Genomic DNA, 27785 nt, shown 5'->3' on the forward strand with positions numbered 1-27785 from the left:
GAAAGGTGATAGCCTACAGAAACAGAGTGGGGATAAAGAGACATATAGGAGGGAGAAAGGTGATAGCCTACAGAAACAGAGTGGGGATAAAGAGACATATAGGAGGGAGAAAGGTGATAGCCTACAGAAACAGAGTGGGGATAAAGAGACATATAGGAGGGAGAAAGGTGATAGCCTACAGAAACAGAGTGGGGATAAAGAGACATATAAGAGGGAGAAAGGTGATAGCCTACAGAAACAGAGTGGGGATAAAGAGACATATAAGAGGGAGAAAGGTGATAGCCTACAGAAACAGAGTGGGGATAAAGAGACATAGGAGGGAGAAAGGTGATAGCCTACAGAAACAGAGTGGGGATAAAGAGACATATAGGAGGGAGAAAGGTGATAGCCTACAGAAACAGAGTGGGGATAAAGAGACATATAGGAGGGAGAAAGGTGATAGCCTACAGAAACAGAGTGGGGATAAAGAGACATAGGAGGGAGAAAGGTGATAGCCTACAGAAACAGAGTGGGGATAAAGAGACATATAGGAGGGAGAAAGGTGATAGCCTACAGAAACAGAGTGGGGATAAAGAGACATATAGGAGGGAGAAAGGTGATAGCCTACATAAACAGAGTGGGGATAAAGAGACATATAGGAGGGAGAAAGGTGATAGCCTACAGAAACAGAGTGGGGATAAAGAGACATATAGGAGGGAGAAAGGTGATAGCCTACAGAAACAGAGTGGGGATAAAGAGACATATAAGAGGGAGAAAGGTGATAGCCTACAGAAACAGAGTGGGGATAAAGAGACATATAGGAGGGAGAAAGGTGATAGCCTACATAAACAGAGTGGGGATAAAGAGACATATAGGAGGGAGAAAGGTGATAGCCTACAGAAACAGAGTGGGGATAAAGAGACATATAGGAGGGAGAAAGGTGATAGCCTACAGAAACAGAGTGGGGATAAAGAGACATATAGGAGGGAGAAAGGTGATAGCCTACAGAAACAGAGTGGGGATAAAGAGACATATAGGAGGGAGAAAGGTGATAGCCTACAGAAACAGAGTGGGGATAAAGAGACATATAGGAGGGAGAAAGGTGATAGCCTACAGAAACAGAGTGGGGATAAAGAGACATATAGGAGGGAGAAAGGTGATAGCCTACAGAAACAGAGTGGGGATAAAGAGACATATAGGAGGGAGAAAGGTGATAGCCTACAGAAACAGAGTGGGGATAAAGAGACATATAGGAGGGAGAAAGGTGATAGCCTACAGAAACAGAGTGGGGATAAAGAGACATAGGAGGGAGAAAGGTGATAGCCTACAGAAACAGAGTGGGGATAAAGAGACATAGGAGGGAGAAAGGTGATAGCCTACAGAAACAGAGTGGGGATAAAGAGACATAGGAGGGAGAAAGGTGATAGCCTACAGAAACAGAGTGGGGATAAAGAGACATAGGAGGGAGAAAGGTGATAGCCTACAGAAACAGAGTGGGGATAAAGAGACATATAGGAGGGAGAAAGGTGATAGCCTACATAAACAGAGTGGGGATAAAGAGACATATAAGAGGGAGAAAGGTGATAGCCTACAGAAACAGAGTGGGGATAAAGAGACATATAGGAGGGAGAAAGGTGATAGCCTACAGAAACAGAGTGGGGATAAAGAGACATATAAGAGGGAGAAAGGTGATAGCCTACAGAAACAGAGTGGGGATAAAGAGACATATAAGAGGGAGAAAGGTGATAGCCTACAGAAACAGAGTGGGGATAAAGAGACATATAGGAGGGAGAAAGGTGATAGCCTACAGAAACAGAGTGGGGATAAAGAGACATATAGGTGGGAGAAAGGTGATAGCCTACATAAACAGAGTGGGGATAAAGAGACATATAAGAGGGAGAAAGGTGATAGCCTACAGAAACAGAGTGGGGATAAAGAGACATAGGTGGGAGAAAGGTGATAGCCTACAGAAACAGAGTGGGGATAAAGAGACATATAGGTGGGAGAAAGGTGATAGCCTACAGAAACAGAGTGGGGATAAAGAGACATAGGAGGGAGAAAGGTGATAGCCTACAGAAACAGAGTGGGGATAAAGAGACATATAGGAGGGAGAAAGGTGATAGCCTACAGAAACAGAGTGGGGATAAAGAGACATATAGGAGGGAGAAAGGTGATAGCCTACAGAAACAGAGTGGGGATAAAGAGACATATAGGAGGGAGAAAGGTGATAGCAGGATATTTTAAGGTCCAATGCGTAGGTCTTTTAACTCAATGTCAAATAATATCTGGGTAACAATTTCTCAAGCAAGACTCTTGCTAGGACTGTCTGTGAGTGGTCTGAGTGGGGAGGGGAAAACTGAAAACTAGCTGTTATTGGCAGTGAGGTTTGGAACTCTCATTCTTATTGGTCCATTACTGATGTCACCAGGCAGGCTAAAACTCCATCCCACGAAAACAGGCAAAGATTTCAGGCAGTCTTTTCAAACAGATCTAACACTAAAAGCCCATTATCAGCATTTTCACAAATTCACAGTATAATTCCAACCTCATAGTGTGGAAACATAGACTGAGTATACAAAACATTAAGAACACCTGCTCTTTCCATGACATCCAGGTGTAGATCGGTGTAGATGAAGGGGAGGAGGCAGGTTAAATAAGTATTTTCAAGCCTTGAGACAATTGAGTCATGGATTGTGTATGTGTGCCATTCAGAGTGAATGGGCAAGACCAGATATTTAAGTGCCTTTAAACTAGAGGTCGACCGATTATGATTTTTCAACGCCGATAGCGATTATTGGAGGACCAAAGAAAGCCAATACCGATTAAATCGGTATAATGACAATTACAACAATACTGGATGAACACTTATTTTAACTTAATATAATACATCAATAAAAATCAATTTAGCCTGAAATAAATAATGAAACATTTTCAATTTGGTTTAAATAATGCAAAAACAAAGTGTTGGAGAAGAAAGTAAAAGTGCAATATGTGCCATGTAAAAAAGCTAACGTTTGAGTTCCTTGCTCAGAACATGAGAACATATGAAAGTTGGCGGTTCCTTTTAACATGAGACTTCAATATTCCAAGGTAAGAGGTTTTAGGTTGTAGTTAAAATAGTATTTATAGGACTATTTCTCTCTATACCATTTGTATTTCATATACCTTTGACTATTGGATGTTCTTATAGGCACTTTAGTAATGCCAGTGTAACAGTATAGCTTCCGTCCCTCTCCTCGCCCCTACCTGGGTTCGAACCAGGAACACATCGACAACAGCCACACTCGAAGCAGCGTTACCCATCGCTCCACAAAGCAAGGGGAATAACTACTCAAAGTCTCAGAGCGAGTGACGTTTGAAACGCTATTAGCGTGCACCCAGCTAACTAGCTAGCCATTTCACATCAGTTACACCACCGGCTGATAGGCTTGAAGTCATAAACAGCGTTGTGCTTGCGAAGAGCTGCTTGCAAAACGCACAAAAATGCTGTTTGAATGAATGCTTACGAGCCTGCTCAGTCAGACTGCTCTATCAAATCATAGACTTAGTTATAACACACAGAAATACGAGCCTTTTTAAAAAAATTTTTTTATTTAACTAGGCAAGTCAGTTAAGAACAAATTCTTATTTTCAATGACGGCCTAGGAACAGTGGGTTACCTGCCTGTTCAGGGGCAGAACGACCTTGTCAGCTAGGGGATTTGAACTTGCAACCTTCCGGTTACTAGTCCAACGCTCTAACCACTAGGCTACCCTGCCGCCCCAGAAACTATCATTTCGAAAACAAAACGTTTCTTATTTCAGTGAAATACGGAACCGTTCGGTATTTTATCTAACGGGTGGCATCCCTAAGTCTAAATATTCTTGTTACATTGCACAACCTTCAATTTTATGTCATAATTACGTAAAATTCTGGCAAATTATTCTGGCCAGGCAGCCCAAACTGTTGCATATACCCTTGACACAATTTCACCTGGTTAACATTGCCTGCTAACCTGGATTTATTTTACCTAAATATGCAGGTTTAAAAATATATACTTCTGTGTATTGATTTTAAGAAAGGCATTGGTGTTTATGGTTAGGGACAGTCGTGCAGTTGTGCTTTTTTCCGCAAATGCGCTTTTGTTAAATCATCCCCCAGCGTTGCAACGCAGGACACGCTAGAGAAACTAGTAATATCATCAACCATGTGTAGTTATAACTAGTGATTATGATTGATTGATAAGGTTGCAAGATTGGATCCCCCGAGCTGACAAGGTGAAAATCTGTCGTTCTGCCCCTGAACAAGGCAGTTAACCCACCGTTCCTAGGCCGTCATTGAAAATAAGAATGTGTTCTTAACTGACTTGCCTAGTTAAATAAAGGTATATAAAAAATATATATAATTTTTATTTTTATTATCGGCGCCCAAAAATACCGAATTCCGATTGTTATGAAAACTTGAAATCGGCCCTGATTAAATCGGATATTCCGTTTAATCGGTCGACCTCTACTTTAAACGGGGTGTATCAAGAATGGTCCACCACCCAAAGGATATTCAGCCAACTTGACAACTGTGGGAAGCATTGGAGTCAACATGGGCCAGCATCCCTTTGGAACGCTTTCGACATCTTGTAGAGTCCACGCCCAACGAATTGAGGCTGTTCTGAGAGGGCGGGGGGGACTCAATATTAAGAAGGTGTTCCGAATGTTTGGCATACTCAGTGTATATAAAACACAGAAAAATCATGTTTTGACTGCACTGGGCCTTTAAGTATCTCCAGACCCGAGCAGACAGAACGCTTGGGGCATCTCCCCCTCTCTGTGTCCAGCTGTCAATCACACTGTGAGAGAGAGGGGGGGGGGGGGGGGGGTAACAGGGGGGCCGCCCTCAGAAAACTCCACAGATGAGTTTAATTTCTAACTCATAGCAGTTGATTCCAGAAACAACAAAAGTGAACCTGCCCCGTCAACGAAGCTAAGAAAAAGCGTTCATGCAATTTCTCAAAGATTTCCTCACGAACGCAAACACCAGCTTCACTTGGAAAAAGAAAAAAGAAAAAGCATATAAATCCGGTGTTGTCAAAACATGTAAACACAGAATGTTGGACAGGACTGGCGCTGTACACAGCGGTAGCTTAACTAAAACACGGCCCGGACTCCTGGATGCTAGGAGAACAGTATTACATCTTCTTGCCTACATGAGGCCTTGCAATGACTCAGACAGGACACTACAGATCTACTCTCAGGGAAACGTTACTCCAAGGCCTTGTTGAATAGTGAAAAGGTCAAAGAGTGAGCTCAGGTTATGGCTAACATGAGTCTGTTGTTTCCTAAACACTGTCAGAGGTGATTCACCTGTGTGACTAGCATAACACATAACATCACCCTGCTACAGACAGATAGGGTGTCATGAAAATGCCAAACCCATCTCACTCAACTTCACCTGGACCTATCCTATTGGATTTAATGGGTTGACACCGCACCAGAGCACATGGGAATTGTTGGTAATTAATGACAGGGCTAGGGTGGCAGGATTCCGTCTCTGATTGACCCAGCCTGACCTGCGCTGCTTAGTTACCATGGAGATCGGGGGTCACCATAGTGACCGGGGGAGTCCTGTTCCATATGGGTGAGTGGGTTGCATCCCCGGGGCAAGAGGGAGGGCGGTCTAAAGGTGGGCATGAGTAAGCACTGGGGTGGAGGAGAGAGGAGGGGGAAGGGGGAGATGTGGGGGGGATGACTGGAGGGGTCCATGGGTCTCAGCTGGGTATAATTACAGGGTGTTACAGAGAGGAGCCCTTGTCCCCTTGCCCGTGTTCTACATCGACCTGAGGGGAACACTCCTACACTCCCCTCACCTCCCCATCCCATCCCTGTGTCCACAAAGAGGAAGTCTGTGCCCCATCCAGGGAACTGTGGGCAGTAGAGGACGCGACCAGTCTGCTGCCTGCCAATTCAGACTGCCCAGGAAGCTACAGGCAAACAGGGCTCTGCCCATAGTGCCCAGATCAGCTCTGAACATCCCACACACAGACTGGTCTTTCATCATCACACATACACACATTCCAGTCAGTTAGGTTTCCATCTGTACAGCATGGGCCTGCTGGGGTTAACCCTCTACAGGCCAATCACCCATAACAGCTCAAACAGATCAATTATCTCATCCTTAACTCTTCAATCAGATAAGCCCTTTGCCCTCGGTTGTTCAATCAACCCCCCCCCCTCCCCCGGCCTGCAACCTCTGTTGGCCTGTGCTCAGCAGGTAGTGACAAATGAGCTGATAGCTAATCTCTGCTGAGGTGGAGCTGGTAGAGGGCTGAACAGAGAGCCTGTGTCTGATGCCATGGGACACGGCAGGAAGCACAGCCACTGTTACAGCCTCAGTGCACACACATAGACACAAACACAAGGTATTGAGAGGGACCAGAAAGGATCTTTGTCCAATACTACTTACTGTATCTACAATGAATGGTAACTACACCATAAATGGTATAAAGAGAGATGTTGATACTCTATTAAAACAGACAAATAAACTGAAAGGTAGATGAGGTGTAGAGACAGCAGGATAAGGGTCCACCACAGGAAAGTGTTGTTCTAGCTGAATCACTCTCTGGCCTGGGCAGGGTATTTCTACACGGTCTGTCTGGGACACTGGGTCACTGTTAGGTCTCGTTCTCCAAGGGCCCCAATCTCTTTCCAGAACCTTCCTCATTAGAGTGAAGGGGTGAATGTAGAGCATTGTGGGGGATTTCCCCAGTCTGTGGTGTCCGGCTGGAGCGGAGTACGCTCAGAAGAGCCTGACGCCAGCAGGACCAGTCAGCAGACCACACTGACCCGATTCACCAGGAGAGGAGAGGTTCTACTGAGGACAGTCAGACCCTGCTCCCTATACCGCACAGCAACCCTCTCCCCTGGACACTCACAGTCTCAACCCCAAACACACAGAGGGGAAGACAAAACACAAAGCTTTGCATGAGATCACACCTCTCCTATCGGACATCATTCTTAACCTGCTCTAGGAATGAGCATTGTGCTATGAGTATGTTCGCTTTGAGTTTTGTGTACAAAGTGTGTATTTCTGGCTACGTTGAGGTATTAGGTCTAAAGAGTGAGCCTGCGGAAACACACAAGGTCCTCTCTCCCATGACTGGGAAAAACATTAGATCTACAGCCACACAGAAATAAATCCTAGCCACATGAAAACTCCTGACATCAATGGTTCTGACTCCACAGCCAAGCCGCCACAGCAAACAATAGAGACAAGTTCAAAAATGTGTCACAGACGAGAAGTACTGACGTGGTGAACATCGCGCCAACAACACGTGAAGCTCTGCCAAAGGGGAACAAACACCTCCTCCAAGGAAAGAAAGAGGGAAAAGTGGGGATATGAGAGCCAAGGATCCCTTAAGCACATCAGCCGTTTCAATGTTCTCAGGCATACTGTATACTAGTGATGGAGGGGTAACGTGATATTATTTTTGGACTGTATTATATTGATATTTTGTTTGCTACTGTAGGTACTGTTAGTCGGTTGTACCTGAGCCAAAACTACGGTATTTTTCATTCTATAGCTTGTTCTCCATCTTCTTTTTAAATACTGAGCCAACATGTTTTCAGCACTTTTATTTCTGACTGATCAAAACTGGCTCTCTTGTCTCTCTGCAGCAGACATACGGTGAGCAATATGTTTTGAACATCAAATCGCCAAAAAATCTGAATATCGATTTTGCAACACATATCGGCACCTATAGTAAGAATCGTGATAATATTGTATCGTCAGGTCCCTGGCAATTCCCAGTTCTACTGTATACTGTAATACTCAAATACATTGTCAATTCACACTAAGGCCTTTGTCATGAGGTATTATTTCAATGGTCTGTGATATGGATTTGAAGGCCTTGCCACTGATGAAAATCTTAACATCAAGCGCTTGACAGCACATTATTAAACATACTATTGAGATTCATTGTGGTGGTGGATCAAAATTGTTAAAGACTCCAGCCACCCAAGTCATAGACTGTTCTCTTTGCTACCGCACGGCAAGCGGTACCGGAGCACCAAATCTGGGACCAAAAGTCTTGTGAACAACATCTACCCCCGAGTCATAAGACTGCAAAATAGTTCATCAAATAGCCACCCGAATTATCTGCATTGCCCCTTTTCTGAAATAACAAATGTAAAAAAAAAAAAAATTATTACCACTTTTTCTCCCCAATTTCATGGTATCCAATTGGTAGTTACAGTCCTGTCCCATCGCTGCAACTCCCGTACGGACTCGGGAGAGGCGAAGGTCGAGAGCCGTGCGTCCTCCGAAACACAACCCAGCCAAGCCGCACTGATTCTTGACACAACGCCAGCTTAACCCGGAAGCAGCCGCACCAATGTGTCGGAGGAAACACCGTACACCTGGTGACCGTGTCAGCGTGCATTGCATCCGTCCCGCCACAAGAGTCGCTAGTGGCCAATAGTTTCTACCATTAAACCATCAGCTCTCCCCTACTTCCCCCATGGACATTTCCCCCACACCCCCTCAACAGCATGTTGTTTTTCATTATTTTGTTTTAAGCCTTCCCTAAAACCATAGCCCTAACCTTAACTACTCAGAATTAATACCTAAACTTGACCCTTTGAGTTGTTAATGTTTTAACCCTGTAACCACACGGAATAAACCCTGTAATCTTGCGGAATTGTAGAAAATAGACGTTCATCCATAAACTAAGAGATCTTGTTGCTCACACACCATACCAAAGAGAGGCTTTTTCTCTCTCGGTCTGTCTCAGTTTGCTTAGGTTTTGCAGGTGAGTGTGGAACAGGGGGTGGTGGTGACACTGTTGAGGCGAGATGACCACAAACTTGTTGGGATAAACTGTCTCGTCAGAGAGAGAAACACACACTGTGACTCTCTCTCCTGTGGTTTATAAACACAGCCAGTTGTGTTTGGAGGAAAAAACATGCAGGTCCTGTAAATGTCTGGGGGGGGGGGGGGGGGGGGGGCTGCTTTCCTGGAGGTGTTTAGAGTTGTTGAGGAGACAGGAGACGAGGAAGCAGTGTACACGGGGATGGATGTGCACATGGTGTCAGACCATGGCAGGGTCAGGGGTTGCTGGAGAAGGGGAGCGAGGGAAACAGACAGGACAAGAGCTGGAGAGTAAATCTCATTACTCGCTCTCATCACACCTCTAACCTATAGCAGTGGTCTGCTAACAGTTTAAAAACTATCTCACACAGAGTGGCGACAGAGCCGTAATCTAATTAATACTACTCTATTCCTAAGCCATTTCCTCGTCCTCTTACCTCTGTTTTCATAGTCTCTTTATATTCCTGAAGCTGTAAAGCCAGCAGCAGGACAGCACAGTATTTAGGAACTTATTAAAAGTAAATCACGGAAAAACAAAACAGGCCTGCACCAGTCAGCGTCCCATGCCAAAGTGGAATTTGAAAACAACCTTGTAAACCTGCTTTCTGAGCTGGACCCATGCTTATTAAAAAGGGAGGAAGAAACCGCGGCTTACTTGGTACCAGTATCCTTTGTACCACCTTAGTCCTCCTTGATCCACATTAGTCTATGCCTGTCCTGTACCCTTCTGACCTCTGTAGTTCTCACAGTCCACTCTGCCTTCCAGCTTTAGTATCATAGTAATCAGCAGGCTTTTATAGAAGAAAGTGGAAAATGTGTCCTCAGGTCCTCTGGATACCAGGTAGGCCCAGTGATAACCATCTGATCCCCACTGTGTATTGTCGTTTCTGTTTTTAGCTGATGTATGTGTGTTTTGTGTATGTTCGGGACCCCATTCAAAACATGGTCTTGCGAAATCAGATCTCACGATCAAGGCTTGTGACGGGAGAGTTGATGTTTGCAATCAAAAATGACCCGTAATATGTGAGCCCCAAGTTTTATTGAGCTATTAAGCGAATTAAGCGGGAATGGACTGTAACCATGTGAGAGAGGTCCTGTGAGGTCAGGTCATCCTGTGATCAGGTCGACACCTCTGACCTCTCATTCACTCTGTGGTTAACAGTAAAAATAAAATAAAAACAGAAAACAGTAGATTTACTTTTTACCTACTCACGTAAGAAAGCTTTCCCTCACTTTAGAAGTTAGTTACAGTATATTGTCGAGGTTATAGAGTGTGAAATATAGTTTTATTTTTCAGCGATAAAAATGTGGTTGTAGTAATATAGATGTGGTTGTGTAGGATGACATGGTGGTTGTAGTGATATAGCTAGATGTGGTCAGTGTGATCGGTGGTGTTAGTTCACGGTGTTTACAGAGTTATGAAGAGGGCTGTTTGGGTACAGTAAATACCTCTCCATAGGGCTTTACCTCAAGGTTGGTGGGGGTAGGGTACCCACTTTGCTGGCGCTGCCACGCTACCTGCCAATGCTGCCCCCGCCTCTGCCCCCCCACTGGAATGGAAGAGGGTTTGTCTGAATGGGGCAGATTGAGCAGGTTTGGGTCGTACCCAGCCCACAATCACAGGGCCTGTGTGCAGCCTGGGACTAGTGCTGGACAGGGGTGGGGTATGCCTCAACAAACACTCCCTTTCACCCCTTCCTGGAACATCACACTAGTTACCTCTACGTCAGCAGCCCAGACTGAGCTACTCACACAGCATACATGTACTACATCCCTCCCATAGACCAGCTAGTGGCTGAGCCAGTTAGTGAGGGAAACAATCTCTCTGAAAGACAGTGATAAACTGAATGAACAGGGAGTAGGCCTAACTCACTAGGGAGTAGGCCTACTTTATTGAATGAGGATACGAAAGGGAGAGCGACGGTCAGTCAATCATGTTGTCTGTTGTTCATTAAGAGGCATAGCAGTAGTCAGTAGTAAGTATGTAAGCAATGGGAGAGCAGTGGAGCAGAGTAGAACTAACCTCTCCACCCCGGCCTGTTGCTCCATCCCTGCTGGGATTAGCGTGACCTGCCTCTCATAACATTCCGGCTCCCAGCTATTACTGATCAGAAACAAGGCTTCTGCTCTGTCTGTCCCTATGCCCCTGGTTCACATTCTAGAACAACCAGCCAGATGCTTTATCCCTGTCTAATTGTCTGTGGGTTTGCTATTTTTGACTATCTGACTCTGGTTACTATGTTTGTATGTATGTTTCTATTTTTACGACGTTAACATTGTACGAATGTGCAGAACAGCTGGCTGGTGTGTTTACGGACATATTCAATTGCTCCCTGTCCCAGTCTGTTGTCCTCAAATGCTTCAAGACGGCTACCATTTTTCCTGTATCGAGGAGGCAAAGATAACTGAAATAAATGACTCCCGTCCCGTAGCACTCACTTCTGTCATCATGAAGTGCTTTGAGAGGCTAGTTAAGGATCATATCACCTCCACCTTATCTGCCACCCTAGACCCACTTCAGTTTGCATACCGCCCCAACAGGTCCACAGACGACACAATTACCATCACACTGCACACTGCCCTATCCCATCTGGACAAGAGGAATACCTATGTAAGAATGCTGTTCATTGACTACAGCTCAGCATTCAACACCATAGTACCCTCCAAGCTCATCATCATCAAGCTGTAGACCCTGGGTCTCAACCCCGCCCTGTGCAATTGGGTCCTGGATTTTCTGATGGGCCACCCCCAAGGGTGAGTGCTCAGCCCCCTCCTGTACTCCCCTGTTCACCCACGACTGCGTGGACACAACAGTAGTGGGCTTGAGGAAGGCCAAAAAGATCATCAAGGGCATTCTTCCACCCGAACCACTGTCTGTTCACACTGTTACCATCTAGAAGGCGAGGTCAGTACAGGTGCATCAAAGCTGGGACCGAGAGATTGAGAAACAGCTTCTATCTCAAGGCCATCAGACTGCTAAACAGCAATCACTAACTCAGAGAGTCTGCTGCCTACATTGAGACCCAATCACTGGCCAATGTAATAAATGGATCACTAGTCACTTTATACAATGCCACTCTAAATAATACCACTTTAATAATGTTTACATATCTTATATTACTCATATCACATGTATATACTGTATTTTATACCATCTATTGCACCTTGCCTATGCCGCTCGGCCATCACTCATCCATATACTTACATGTACATATTCTCATTCCCCCTTTAGATTTGTGTGTATTAGGTCATTGTTGGGGAATTGTTAAATGACTTGTTAGATATAACTGCACTGTTGGAACTAGAAGCACAAGCATTTCGCTACACTTGCATTAACATCTGCTAACCAGACTCCTGAACTCTAATCCCTGAACCCTAACCTCTGACCTCTCCTGCGCAGGCTCAAAACTACAGCCATGGCAGAGTGTGAGTAGGCTACGAGAAACATTTCTGCAAAATCAATGTTTTATTTTCCCTTTCAATCAGAAAAAGTTAATAAGAAGATCAATATGCAATCTAGTCTGGTTTAGTCAAATCTGGTTTACATCAACATGGCCAGTTTAGTCTAACTATTGGTCGGGTCCACTGTCTGTAGTCTCTTATCTGACCTGCATGCCACAGACAGAGGGGCTTTAAGTCTGTAATTGTCTTTACCCCAGGGGTATGAAGCCTGTCCCCAAGCCAGCCCAGACATTCCTCCCCTCTCTGGACTGTCTCAATCTGCTACTGTTGTCCCCTACCTACCCCCACAGGGCATCGTGACATTCTGGACCAGTCCTTGAGTACCCCCAACAGCACACATTTTTATGTAGCACATCTGATTCAACTTGTCAACTAATCATCAAGCCCTCAAAGAGTTGAATCAGGTGAGTTTGTCCGGGGTGTCAACAAAAATGTCTGCTGTTGGAGGTACTTGAGGACTGGAGTTGGGAAACACTGCCCTGGGGGGCTGCAGACTGTAACAAATGAGTGTGAATGACTGACATGCTGGTGTGAGTCATCTAGGAGTCCAGTGCTGCAGACTCCCTACCGTCTCTTTACAGCCTCATATCTGGGGTGACCTGGACTGACTGTCCTCTCATCTATTCCCCAGACACCCCCCCAACACTGGGGGAAGGGAGGGACCGGTAAGCCCGGTGGAGACAGAGGGCCACTTCACAGTGTGAACAGCAGGGGCCTGGAAGTCCCTGAGTCTCTCTAGCACAATTTCAGAGACTCTCTGTCTTACTTCAGAGATATCTCTCTCCATCTTTACTCTGTCTTTCCCCCTCTCTCTTCATGTCCTTCCCTCTCCCCATCCTAGCATCTCTTCCGTTGTCCTGCTCATATCTGTGTCACTCTGATCTACAGACATGCCACACACCAACATGGACATATCCTGACACTGTTACTGTTTGAGTCAAACCAATCCATTCAATTTACTTCAGGGAAGGAGAGAGAAGAAGAAAAAAGTTGCTTGGTTTATCAGAGAAGTGAGTTATTTACCCATCTCTTCCTTCCTGTGTTTAGTCAAGGGGGATTACAGTGGGAGGGAATGCAGAGCAGATAGCTAATGGAGTTTACTCACTGTCAGGTGACCCAGGAATAAACCCCCCTCTCTCTCCCCCTGCACTGGACCCTGAGACAGTCTGAGATGGTCTGGGACGGCTGTGTTTACATACACCAGGCCTGACTGCACAGCCACCGCATGGCCCCAGCCCCAGAATAATGTACTATCTGTTTAATAGGGAGAGAGAGCCCTGTTTATAGAGAAGGCCCTTTTTAACTGGCTAATGGACTGTTGGGTCAGAGGTCAATATTAACCCATGTTACTTCCTGTTATCATTACCACTCTGCTCTGATGAGGATAGGTGCTTAACTCGCTGGACTCTCAGATCTATTTATCCAAAATTGACTCATTAGCCTGCTAAGCCTGGAACGGCCGTGATGCTTGCTCATTTTCCTCCGTGGAATCAGAGCAGCACTTTGTATGAAGACCTGTGGAAAATGTGCCCTCATTGAAAATCAAATCACATTTTTATTGTCATGTGCTTTGTAAACAACAGGTGTACACTAATAGTAAAATGTTGGGCCCTTCCCAACTATGCTGAATACAATAAATAAATCAATAATAATAATAGAAAAAAGATATAGTAACACAAAGAATAAATACACAATGAGCAATAATAGCTTGGTTATATACATGGCGTACCAGTACCAAGTCGATGTGCAGGGAAATTGAGGTAGATACAGTGCCTTCGGGAATTATTCAGACCCCTTGACTTCTTACACATTTTGTTACGTTACAGCCTTATTCTAAAATTGACCCCCAAAATGTTTTCCTCTTCAATCGACACAAAATAACCCAATAGGTTTTAGAAATGTTTGCCAATTTATTACAAATAAAACTTTGACAGCGTTTACAACATCGAGTCTTCTTGGGAATGATGCTACAAGCTTGGCACACCTGTATTTGGGGAGTTTCACCCATTCTTCTCTGCAGATCCTCTCAAGCTCTGTCAGGTTGAATGGGAAGCGTTGTCGCACAGCTATTTTCAGGTCTCTCCAGAGATGTTCGATCGGGTTCAAGCCCAGGCTCTGGCTGGGCCACAAAAGGACATTCAAAGACTTGTCCCGAAGCCAGTCCTGTGTTGTCTTGGGGTCGTTGTCCTGTTGGAAGGTAAACCTTTGCCCCAGTCTGAGGTCCTGGGCACTCTAGAGCAGGTTTTCATCAAGGATCTCTCTGTACTTTGCTCCATTCATCTTTCCCTCGAACCTGACTAGTCTCCCAGTCCCTGCCGCTGAAAAAACATCCCCACAGCATGATGCTGCCCCCACCATGCTTCACCGTAGGGATGGTGCCAGTTATTCTCCAGATGTGATGCAGATGTGATCAGATGTGATGTTCAACCTTGGTTTCATCAGACCAGAGAATCTTGTTTCTCATGGTCTGAGAGTCTTTAAGTGCCTTTTGGCAAACTCCAAGCAGGCTGTCATGTGCCTTTTACTGAGGAGTGGCTTCCGCCTGGCCACTCTACCTAATAGGCCTAATTGGTGGAATGCTGCATAGATGGTTGTCCTTCTGGAAGGTTCTCCCATCTACACAGAGGAACTCTGGAGCTCTGTCAGAGTGACCATCGGGTTCTTGGTCACCACCCTGACCAAGGCCCTTCTCTCCCCCGATTGCTCAGTTTGGTTGGGCGGCCAGCTTTAGGAAGAGTCTTGGTGGTTCCAAACTTCTTCCATTTAAGAATGATGGAGGCCTCTGTGTTCTTGGGGACCTTCAATGCTGCAGACATTTTTGGTACCCTTCCCCTGATCTGTGCCTCGACACAATCCTGTCTCGGAGCTCTACGGACAATTCCTTCGAACTCCTGGCTTGGTTTTTGCTCTGACACCGGTGGGACCTTATAAAGACAGGTGTGTGCCTTTCCAAATCATGTCCAATCAATTGAATTTACCACAGGTGGACTCCAATCAAGTTGTAGAGACATCTCAAGGATGATCAATGGAAACAGAATGCCCCTGAGCTCAATTTTGAGTCTCATAGCAAAGGGTCTGAATACTTACTAAAAAAAATGTTCAATACATTTGTAAAAATCTCTAAAAACCTGTTTTCGCGTTGTGGGGTATTGTGTGTAGATTGCTGAGAATTGTTTTTTATTTCGTCCATTTTAGAATGAGGCTGTAACGTAACAAAATGTGGAAAAAGCCAAGGGGTCTGAGTACTTTCCAAAGGCCCTGTATGTCCTCAGCGGGGACTGTGAGTATGTAGCCCACATTGTCATCAGGGGCTCTCCTCGGCAGTTCTTGGTCATTGTGCTCCAACCGTGAGAAAAAGGTGTTTAACTCGTCCGGTATGGTGTCGTTGGTGACCGCGATGTGGCTGGTTTTCTTTTTGTAATCCGTGATCGCTAGGAGCCTCTGCCAGATATGTTTTGTGTCTGACCTGATGAATTCCTCCTCCACTTTGTCCCTATACCTCTGTTTCGCCATCTTGATCAATCTGCGTAGGTCGTATTAGTACTGTTTAACTTCTCTAGGGTAGGGGACAGCATTGGGAATTTTGGATGAAAATCATACCCAAATTAAACTGCCTGCCACTCTGCCATAAAAGCTAGAATATGCATATCATTAGTAAATTTGGATAGAAGACACTCTGAAGTTTCTGAAACTGTTTGAATGATGTCTGTGAGTATAACATAACTCATACGGCAGGCAAAAACCTGAGAAAAAATCCAACCAGGAAGTGGGAAATGTGAGGCTTGTAGTTTTTTAACTCAGCCCCTATTGAATTTACAGTGGGATATTGGTGATGTTGCACTTCCTTTGGATTCCACTAGATGTCAACAGTCTTTAGAAACTGTTTGATGCCTCTACTGTGAAGTGAGGCTGAATGGGAGCGGATTGAGTCAGGTGTCTGCCAGCAGCCTCGACATCAGTCTCGCGCTCCTGTGAGAGCGAGCTCTATTCCATTGCGTCTCTAGAGACAAAGGAATTCTCCAGTTGGAATATTATTGAAGATTTATGTTAAAAACATCCTAAAGATTGATTCTATAATTAGTTTGACAGGTTTCTATGGACCGTAACGGAACTTTTGGACATTTCGTCTGCAACTGGTGGACGTGCTTCGTGAGTGTGGATTTGTTTACCAAACGGGCTAACAAAAATGATGTATTTGGACATAAATGATGGACATTATCGAACAAAACAAACATTTAATGTGGACCTGGGATGCCTGGGAGTGCATTCTGATGAACATCATCAAAGATAAGTGAATATTTATAATGCTATTTCTGACTAATGTTGACTCCAACATGACGGATATCAATTTGGCTTGATTTTGTCGTCTGAACGCTGTACTCAGATTATTGCATGGTTTGCTTTTTCTGTAAAGTTTTTTTGAAATCTGACACAGCGGTTGCATTAAGGAGATGTTTATCTAAAGTTCCATGTATAATAGTCGTATCTTTATCAATATTTATTATGAGTATTTCTGTAATTTGATGTGGCTCTCTGCAAAAATCACTGCATGTTTGGGAACTACTGAGCATAACGCTCCAATGTAAACTCAGATTTTTGGATATAAATATGAACTTTACCGAACAAAACATACATTTATTGTGTAACATGAAGTCCTATGAGTGTCATCTGATGAAGATCATCAAAGGTTAGTGATTCATTTTATCTATATTTCTGCTTTTTGTGACTCCTCTCTTTGGCTGGAAAAATTGCTGGGTTTTTCTGTGAGTTGGTGGTGACCTAACATAATAATTTGTGGTGCTTTCGCTGTAAAGCATTTTCAGACACTGTGGCTGGTTTAAAGATAATTTTATCTTTAAAATGGTGTAAAATACATGTATGTTTGAGAGACCAGCAGTCTCTCGAAAGCCAGGCAGGTGTCCCAGCGTGGCAGGGTGGGGTGGCCAGGCCCAGCTGGAGCACCCCACAGTGACTCTCTAGAGCCCCCCAGCTACTTTTAAACAGCTGCACGTAGGAACACAGCTGCTCCGGGGTTACACAGCCTGAAAGGGGGACAACAACATAGACATCAGACATGAGGAAATTATATGAATTTCCTATTTATACAGTGGTTCCTCCTTTAACAATTGCGAGCTTATGCCGCGGGATTCAGAGGTAATTTGTAGTTTAGTACGGTACCTTGCGTCACCACTTCATTGCTCCAGACCAGCGCAAGGGGGAGTTAGAGCACTGATTATGCTTTTGGGTCCTACTGTGTCTCTAACTGACAATGAATTGGCGACATGAACCTAAAAAGAAACTGCTAATTGTGCACGACTTCAGTATGACTTACTATTTTATTTTTAATTTCACCTTTATTTAACCAGGTAGGCCAGTTGAGAACAAGTTCTCGTTTACAACTGCGACCTGGGCAAGATAAAGCAAAGCAGTGCGACACATACAACAACACAGAGTTACACATAAACGAACGTACAGTCAATAACACAAGAGAAAAATCTATGTACAGTGTGTGCAAATATAGAAGGGTAGGGAGGTAAGTCAATAAATTGGCCATAGAGGAGAAATAATTACAATTTGGCATTAACACAATAGATGTGTAGATGATGATGTGCAAGTAGAGATACTGGGATGCAAAAGAGCAAGAGGATAAATAACAATATGGGGATGAGGTAGTTGGGTGTGCTATTTACAGATTGGCTGTGTAGAGGTAAGCTGCTCTGACAGCTGTACTTAAAGTTAGAGAGTGAGATATAAGACTCCAGCTTCAGTGATTTTTGGCAGCAGAGAACTGGAAGGAAAGGCGGAAAAATTAAGTATTGGCTTTGGGGATGACCAGCGAAATATACCTGCTGGAGAGCGTGGTAAGGGTGGGTGTTGCTATGGTGACCAGTGAGCTGAGATAAGGTGGGGCTTTACCTAGCAAGGACTTCTATATGACATGGAGCCAGTGTGTTTGGCGACAAATATGTAGTGAGGGCCAACCAACGAGAGCATACAGGTCGCAGTGGTGGATAGTATATGGGGCTTTGGTGACAAAACGGATGGCACTGTGATAGACTACATCCAGTTTGCTGAGTAGAGTTTTGGAGACTATTTTGTAAATGACATCGCCAAAGTCAAGGATCGGTAGGACAGTCAGTTTTACGAGGGTATGTTTGGCAGCATGAGTGAAGGAGGCTTTGTTGCGAAATAGGAAGCCAATTCTAGATGTAATTTTGGATTGGAGATGCTTAATGTGAGCCTGGAAGGAGAGTTTACAGTCTAACAAGACACCTAGGTATTTGTAGTTGTCCACATCTTCTAAGTCAGAACCGTCCAGAGTAGTGATGCTAGTCGGGCGGGCGGGTGCGGGGAACAAAATCGGTTGAAGAGCATGCATTTAGTTTTACTAGCATTTAAAAGCAGTTGGAGGCCACGGAAGGAGTGTTGTATGGCATTGAAGCTCGTTTGGAGGTTTGTTAACACAGTGTCTTAAGAAGGGCCAGATGTATACAGAATGGTGTAGTCTGCGTAGAGGTGGATCAGAGAATCACCAGCAGCAAGAGCGACATCATTGAAGTATACAGAGAAAAGAGTCGCCAGAGAATTGAACCCTGTGGCACCCCCATAGAGACTGCCAGAGGTCCAGACAACAGGCCCTCAGATTTGACACACTGAACTCTATCTAAGAAGTAGTTGGTGAACCAGGCGACACAGTCATTTGAGAAACCAAGGCTACTGAGTCTGCCGATAAGAAAGCGGTGATTGACAGAGTCGAAAGCCGATGAAGACGGCTGCACACTATTGCCTCTTATCGATGGCGGTTATGATATCGTTTAGGACCTTGAGCGTGGCTGAGGTGTACCCATGACCAGCTCGGAAACCAGATTGAACAGTGGAGAAGGTATGGTGGGATTCGAAATGGTCGGTGATCTGTTTGTTAACTTGGCTTAACTCAGACAATAGAAAAGATAGGTTGAACAGGAGAGTAATAGGGGTTACAACAATTTTGGGTGGATCATTTTAGAAAGAGAGGGTCCAGATTGTCTAGCCCAGCTGATTGGTAGGGATCCAGATTTTGCAGCTCTTTCAGAACATCAGCTGTCTGGATTTGGGTGAAGGAGAAGCAGGGGGCTTGGGCAAGTTGATGCAGGGGGTGCTGAGCTGTTGGCCGGGGTAGGGGTAGCCAGGTGGAAAGCATGGCCCGCCGCAGAAAAATGCTTATTGAAATGATCGATTATCGTAGATTTATCGGTGGTGACAGTGCTTGCTAGCCTCAGTGCAGTGGGCAGCTTGGAGGAGGTGCTCTTATGGACTTTCATGGACTTTTCAGTGTCCCAAAACTTTTTGGAATTAGTGCTACAGGATGCAAATTTCTGTTTGAAAAAGCTAGCCTTTGCTTTCCTAACAGACTGAGTATTTTGGTTCCTGACTTCCCTGAAAAGTTGTAAATCACAGGGGGCTATTCGATGCTAATGCAGAACGCCACAGGATGTTTTTGTGCTGGGCAAGGGCAGTCAAGTCTGGATTGAACCAAGCTATATCTGTTCTTAGGTTCTACATTTGTAGCATTGGGCATGGCAAGAAAAACACTTTTAAAGAGCAACCAGGCATCCTTTTTTTATTTTAAATTTTACCCCCTTTTCTCCCCAATTTTGTGGTATCCAATTGTTAGTAGTGTCTGCGCGATGAGACAAGGATATCCATACCGGCCAAACCCTGCCTAACCTCCCTAACCCGGACGACGCTAGGCCAATTGTGCGTCGCCCCACGGACCTCCCGGTCGCGGCCGGCTGCGACAGAGCCTGGGGGCGAACCCAGAGTCTCTGGTGGCACAGCCCTAGACCACTGCACCACCCGGGAGGCCTACCAGGCATCTTCTACTGACGGGATGAGGTCAAAATCCTTCCAGGATACCTGGGCCAGGTCGATTAGAAAGGCCTGCTCGCTGAAGTGTTTTAGGGAGCGTTTGACAGTGATGAGGGGGTAGTCATCACGCACGCAGGCAATGAGGCAGTGATCGCGGAGATCCTGGTTGAAGACAGCAGAGGTGTATTTAGAGGGCAAGTTGGTCAGGATGATATCTAAGAGTGTGTCCATGGTTACGGATTTAGGTTTGTACATGGTAGGTTCCTTAATAATTTGTGTGAGATTGAGGGCATCTAGTTTAGATTGTATTTACGCCCAGAGTGTTAAGCATATCCCAGTTTAGGTCACCTAACAGTAAGAACTCTGAAGATAGATGGGGGGGCAATCAGTTCACATATGGTTTTCCAGGTCACAGCTGGGGGCTGAAGGAGGTCTATAACAAGTGGTAACGGTGAGAGACTTGTTTCTGGAAAGGTGGATTTTTAAAAGTATAAACTCGAATTGTTTGGGCACAGACCTGGATAGTATGACAGAACTCGGCAGGCTATCTCAGCAGTAGACTGCAACTCCGCCCCCTTTGGCAGTTCTATCTTGTCGGAAGATGTTATAATTAAGGATGGAAATGTAAAGATTTTTGGTGGCCTTCCTAAGCCATGATTCAGACACGGCTAGGACATCAGGATTGGTGGAGTGTGCTAAAGCAGTGAATAATACAAACTTAGGGAAGAGGCTTCTAATGTTAACATGCATGAAACCATTTATTTAACTAGGCAAGTCAGTTAAGAACAAATTATTATCTGGAGACTTACATTTCCCTCACTAACTTTAAACATCAGCTATCTGAGCAGCTAACCGATCGCTGCAGCTGTACATATACTTTCTTTTTTTTCTATTGCGTTATTGACTGTACGCTTGTTTATTCCATGTGTAACTCTATGTTATTGTTTCTGTCACACTGATTTACTTTATCTTGGCCAGGTCGCAGTTGTAAATGAGAACTTGTTCTCAACTAGCTTACCTAGTTAAATAAAGGTGAAATAAAATAAAAAATAAAAATGTACAAGGACAGCCTACTCCTTCCTCCCCGTTGGGAATTGAACCCCGGTCTCCCACGTGCCCGTAAATAGCCCAGTACTGTACTCCCGACCGTCACGTTGTGCAGCGCCATATTTTCCATTCCATCCTAACGGAAACCCAGAGGGTTTTTTATTTTTCTTGGAATAGAAACACCATACTATTAATCAAATTAATTAAGCAAGTACCAGTCAAATGTTTGGACACACCCACTCCATTGCAGGGTTTTTCCTTTATTTGGACTATTTTCTACATTGTAGAATAATAGTGAAGACATCACAACTATGAAATAACACATACGGAATCAGTTAAGAACAAATTCTTATTTACAAGGATAGCCTAGTCCTTCGTCCCCTTCGGGGAATTGAACCCCGGTCTCCCGCATGTCCGCATTCTCTAGTACAGCCATTATTGAAGGCTATCAAATGCTTCTCAAAGATGCCCTCTGGTGGTCAAACTAGCACTAACTAGCATTAATGGTTCCAGTGGTTGGCACTTAAATAACGTGCCATAGAATTCTGCGGCCCCATGCAAGCTGCGCCGCAGTACGCTGCAACTTTTAAAAGGAGGAACCACTGTATATTCATAGTCCTTAAATTAACCAATTGATCAAACAAACGATCACATGGTATGCCATGGTTCAGTGCCTACACACTAGAATACTCATACTAGTCTGCCTGGGGTGGCAGCCTGTTAAGGTAAAGTTAGCTGAACTAATGGATGATAGTCACTTAACAGACCCACCCACCCACTGACAGACAACCACTTTTCCTAATATCCTGATGGGAACAACACTGTATGGAAACAGAGATCCAGACTCCACAGGTAGAGGAGAGACGCTTGGAGGAGATGTGCTGTGTGGAACCTCAGCCATAATCATGTATTGGGTATGCTGCATACTCTGTGCAAGTGTGCATCTGTAACTTGAAGTGTTGTTGTTAAAGTGTGAGAGTCTATGTTTATGTACACCATAGTGTGTGATGGAATGTGTGTCTGTGAGAATGTGAGTGCGTGCACAACTGATAAGGTCCTGTAAGGATGTCTCAGAGTGTGACTAACACATGTGAATCAGAGGTTGTCTCTGATTATTTGCAGAGCTGGCAGAGTGAAGCAGGGTTAGTGCTCCCACCAAGACCCTCCTCTCCTCCACGGAGGATCCACAGAGACACAGGAGGAATGGGGTGGGGGAGGCGCCCTGGAGGAAGGGGCAAGGGGGGGGGGGGGGGGGGGGGGGGGGACAGGGCGACCCCAGAGCTAGCGGCGAGAGGAGAGGGGTACACATGAACTCCTCATAAAGCCCAATTCTTCATGTTGATATTCAGAGCCATGAACAGATGAGGGAGTATTTCCTGTTGGACTACATGGCCAATGTTTTCTTTAGTGCGGCCAAAAACATGACTGGAGGAGAAACAGACAGGAGGGATGAAAAACGAGACAACTTTCCAGAATGTCAAATATAAATGAATGGAGTCATGTCAAGTACAGATGTAACGACTTGACTTTGTTGATATTACACCAATGAGTTCCACCATAAATGTAACGTCTAACCCATTTTTAACATAGTGTGTCTGAGCTACCTACTTCTGGGTGCTTCTTCTAAATCCGTAGATACCAACCCTTAGTCTGTGTGATTAACAGGGGCTGAGCTAGAGTGGTGTTTGTGCGACAAGGGCGGATCCCGAAGGGGGCCGGGCCAGGTCTTTTTTTTGGACAAAAATGTCTGAAGAGTTTGATTATTAAAAGCCATCCATGAAAAGCTGAGACTCTCACAAACATGTAATGTTTTGCTATATGATGCCCACAAGCTACACAAGAGTTGTAAGGGGTTCTTCTACATATAATATCATAGGAAATCCCAGGACATACAGTAGTAACTATAATTCTGTAATGGGGGCTATAATCAGCCTTGTCTCAGGGTAGTAAGTTGCTGGTCTGTTGATATCCCATTAGTGGTGTGGGGGCGGTGCTTTGGCGAAGTGGGTGGGGTTATATCCTGGTTGGACTGTCCGGGGGTATCGTCGGACGAGGCCGCAGTGTCCCCCGACCCACCCATGTCTCAGTCTCCTGTATCTATGCTTCAATAGTCTATGTGCCGGGGGGCTAGGGTCAGTCTGTTATACCTGGTATAATTCTCCTGTCTTATCTGTTGTCCTGTGTGAATTTAAGTATGCTCCCTCTAATTCTCTCTCTCGCCCTCCCCTCCCGGAGGACCTGAGCCCTAGGACCATGACTACCTGGCCTGATGACTCCTTGCTGTCCCCAGTCCACCTGGTCGTCCTGCTGCTTCAGTTTCAACTGTTCTGCCTGCGGTTATGGAACCCTGACCTGTTCACCAGATGTGCTACCTTGTCGCGGTACCTGCTGCTTTTGACTCTCCCTCTCTCTCTACCGCACCTGCTGTCTCGACCTCTGAATGCTCAGCTATGAAATGGCAACTGACATTTACTCCTGAGGTACTGACCTGCTGCACCCTCTACAATCCTGCTGGTCAACTATGAACGTTTGAACATCTTGAAATATAATCAGGCCTTAATGGCCATGTACTGTTATAATCTCCACCCGGCACAGCCAGAAGAGGACTGGCCACTCCTGAGAGCCATGTTCCTCTCTAGGTTTCTTCCTAGGCTCCTGCCTTTCTAGGGAGTTTTTACAAGCTACTGTGCTGCTACATCTGCATTGTTTGCTGTTTGTGATTTTAGGCTGGGTTTCTGTATAGCACTTTGTGACATCTGCTGATGCTGGCTTGATAAATAAATGTGATTGATTGATTGACTCTAATAAGCTCACATAGCTGCTGTCACAATCTCCAAACTCTACACAGTTGTCACTGGCTAGTTGGATATTCATCAAACAATTTCTGAACTTAATACGAGTTCAGTTTTATCAGGTTTTTGCTTTGTGGGACCTTACATTTTTTATTGATGATTGTCAATAAAAAACTCATGAATGCAACTGTTTATATCAAATTGTTTTGTGTTCTACTTGTAGCCCTGGTTGTCCTAAAAAGAAAATGGCCTCACACTCCACTGTGTGGCTAAATATAGGGGCTGGACTTGCAGATAAATGAGTCAGACAAATGAAAAGGTAATTTTTGCTTGGGTCTCAGGACTGAGGGGTAATGCTGGAGTGGATAATAAAATGTGTTCAGTTTTCGGCAAGACCGGTTAGAATGGCAGCATTAACCTAACAAAGGACTCCTATTCCCAGAAAGCATCCTAGTCTGGTGCTGAGTAAAGTTGACAGCACTAAAGACGGTTGAAACTCAGCCTGCTGGGTAATGTGGTCTCCTCACCTTCCTAAATCAACCTACGTGCTGTGCTCTTTGTGTGGCACCAATGGGCAGAATGGAAGATATGTGTACAAAAGTGAATCAGGTTACCTTTCCAACATTAAAACAGAATGGAGGAATGGACCCAGGTCCAGGAATATCCAGACAGTGAAAAGCCATATTGTGAACAGCACCGAACCGTGGCAGTAAAAAAAGCCTGGCAGTATACTCAAACATCATTTAGCCTGATGTGCCAACCATAACTCAGCCCAGAAGCGGGGAGGAGAACCACAGCCAGGGCCAAACATAATTTAGCCCTAGAATAGGCATGGGAGCGCAAGATATTGAGGGACAACCATAATCTAACCCGGGGGTGGAGACACAGTGTGAGAGGAAGTACAAGCCAGTGAAAAAAATAGCAAATGAGAGAGGCACACAATGAGTTTGAGGATCAACCATGAGTCAACCCCTGAACAATGCTACAAGGCCAAGGGCCAAATATTATTAACCCTGAAACTGAACCAGGAGGATGACTTGCATTTTTGGTGGAGTGTGTGGGTGACTCAGGGGCTTAGAAGTTCTGGCTGTTTGAACATGAAGCTTTCCAGTGGTTTGCCTCACTCACAGTCCAGGCTCGTAACTCACGGTGCTGCCTGGAGCAGAGGAAGGAGCAGGGGCTTTTATTTATGGACATATCACTGGGCCTGCTCCCAGACTGTACAGTAGAGTACAGCACACACACCCACAACACACTCCACTCAGTCACATCGCCGCACCTGTGTGTGTGTGTGTGTGTGTGTGTGTGTAAATGAGTAAAGCAGCAGGAGAGAGATTATGTAGCTGCATACAGCATGTCTTATGTTCAGAATATATGTGTAGCCTAGACCTTTTTCTCTTGTTACTAATGTGCGAGGTGTGTGTGTTGTGATTCTTCTGACATGGTTCTGATCCTGTTGGCTGGGGAAGCAGGAAATAGTGGTTTGATGCATTGGTTTGGCTGCAAATGTGTGAGTGTGTGTACGTGTACAATCGAGTATCTGCCATAGTCAACTATTTCTGCAAAGTGAAAAATTCCACAATACACTGGGGGAATTAGGCCATATGCTACAGAGCCAGCACAGGTCCTGTCAACACTTTTCTCTTCTACTGCAACACACACACACACAAACCAACGCTGTCAAAATAACTCAGGGTTAAAACACCCCAAAACAACACTGAACACCCTCAGACTGACACATGAACACACGACTTATGCCATGTTAATATGATATCTGAGTGAGAGTTACTAACAAAATCAAATGGGAACCCCCTGGAGGACGTGGCCCCTGGGCAGGTACCCATCATGCCCATCAGTAATACTGCATTTTTATACTATTTAAAAACTCTCAAATGCTACAGTGCCTTCAAAAAGTATTCATACATATACAGTGGGGAGAATAAGTATTTGATAACCTGCAAAATTGGCACTGTTTCCTACTTACAAAGCATTTTTATAAAACAAAAATCCAGAAAATCACATTGTATGATTTTTAAGTCATTAATTTGCATTAAGGTTGTTCTGAGTGGAACTTGTCCAGTTAAACCGCTGTATGGTCTTGGCCACCGTGCTGCAGCCCAGTTTCAGGGTCTTGGCAATCTTCTTATAGCCCAGGCCATCTTTATGTAGAGCAACAACTATTTTTTGCAGAGTTCTTTGCCATGAGGTGCCATGTTGAACTTCCAGTGACCAGTCAGTATGAGGGAGTGTGAGAGCGATGACACCAAATTTAACACACCTGCTCCCCATTCACACCTGAGAACTTGTAACACTAACGAGTCACATGACACCAGGGAGGGAAAATGGCTAAATGGGCCCAATTTGGACATTTTCACTTAGGGGTGTACTCACTTTTGTTGCCAGCGGTTTAGACATTAATGGCTGTGTTGAGTTATTTTGAGGGGACAGCAAATTTACAAGCTGTACACTCACTACTTTACATTGTAGCAAAGTGTCATATCTTCAGTGTTGTCACATGAAAAGATATACTCAAATATTTACAAACATGTGGGGGGTGTACTCACTTTTGTGATATACTGTATACACATACATATATATATATATATATATATATAGAGAGAGAGAGATACATACATACATATACAGAGGGGCAAAAAGTATTTAGTCAGCCACCAATTGTGGAAGTTCTCCCACTTAAAAAGATGAGAGCCCTGTAATTTTCATCATAGGTACACTTCAACTATGACAGACAAAATGAGAAGAAAAAACATGTATGTATTTCGGAGTAACTACAATGTTGTTGATCCATCCTCATTTTTCTCCTATCACAGCCATTAAACTCTAACTATTTTAAAGTCACCATGGTGAAATCCCTAATTGGTTTCCTTCCTTTCCAGCAACTTGAGTTAGGAAGGACACCTGTATCTTTGTAGTGACTGGCTGTATTGATACGCCATCCAAAGTGTAAATAATAACTTCACCATGCTCTAAGGGATATTCAAGGTCAGTTTTTTTTTAAACGCATCTACCAATAGGTGCCCTTCTATGCGAGGCATTGGAAAACAGCCCTGGTCTTTGTGGTTGAAATTTACTGCAGGACTGAGGGACCTTACAGATAATTGTTTATGTGGGGTACAGTAAGTATACTTATGAGTTCATGAAACTTGTTAAGCACATTTTTACTCCTGAAGTTATTTAGGCTTGCCATAACAAAGGGGCTGAATACTTATTGACTGAAGAAATTTCAGCGTTACATTTTTTATTAATTTGTAAACATTTAGAAAAACATAATTCCCCTTTGACATTATGGGGTATTGTGTTCGGGCAGTGACAACATTTTTTAAAATGTTTAATTCAGGCTGTAACAAAACAAAATGTCAAAAAAGGTGTGTGAATACATTCTGAAGACACTGCATTAGGAGAACAGCAGAAACAAGCAAAAATGACCCCAGCCATTATCACATTGGTTGCTGTTGCTTCATTCACCTCAGGTGGTCCGGAGCTCGGTCCTCATATGTAGCTACAGCCCTGGCGAGCGTCTGGATGGATACTACTACAGTATGTGTGAATGAGCAGTCAGTGTGAAATCTGCCTAACTTACAGCTCTGTTTTCTCCCTTGTCATGTGACCACACAGGCATTAGACCAGGGCTAGAATGTGGCGTCCCACAGTGCTGGTGGGCATGATGGGAACAGTGTGGGGGCAGGACGGACACTGTGAGGGGTAGGAGGGGAGTGGAGGTTTGGTCCTCTGCCAGGGAGGTATAAAGATCCAGTTTGTCAAGGCTTTGGCACTTCCCTCTTGCCTGGACACAAGTCA

General features: G+C 44.6%; 1 protein-coding gene across 1 annotated transcript in view; it reads right to left on the reverse strand.

Annotated features, from left to right (window-relative positions):
• LOC139406697 (sec1 family domain containing 2) overlaps positions 1-27785 on the reverse strand; it is a 158149-nt gene that overhangs the window by 108441 nt on the left and 21923 nt on the right. Inside the window, 3 exon segments of the mRNA XM_071149616.1 lie at positions 5404-5409; positions 17171-17223; positions 17226-17321. Of these exon segments, the coding sequence (XP_071005717.1) occupies positions 5404-5409; positions 17171-17223; positions 17226-17321 (155 nt within the window).

Source organism: Oncorhynchus clarkii, chromosome 4, assembly GCF_045791955.1.
Source record: "Oncorhynchus clarkii lewisi isolate Uvic-CL-2024 chromosome 4, UVic_Ocla_1.0, whole genome shotgun sequence".
NCBI classification, from domain to species: Eukaryota; Metazoa; Chordata; class Actinopteri; order Salmoniformes; family Salmonidae; genus Oncorhynchus; species Oncorhynchus clarkii.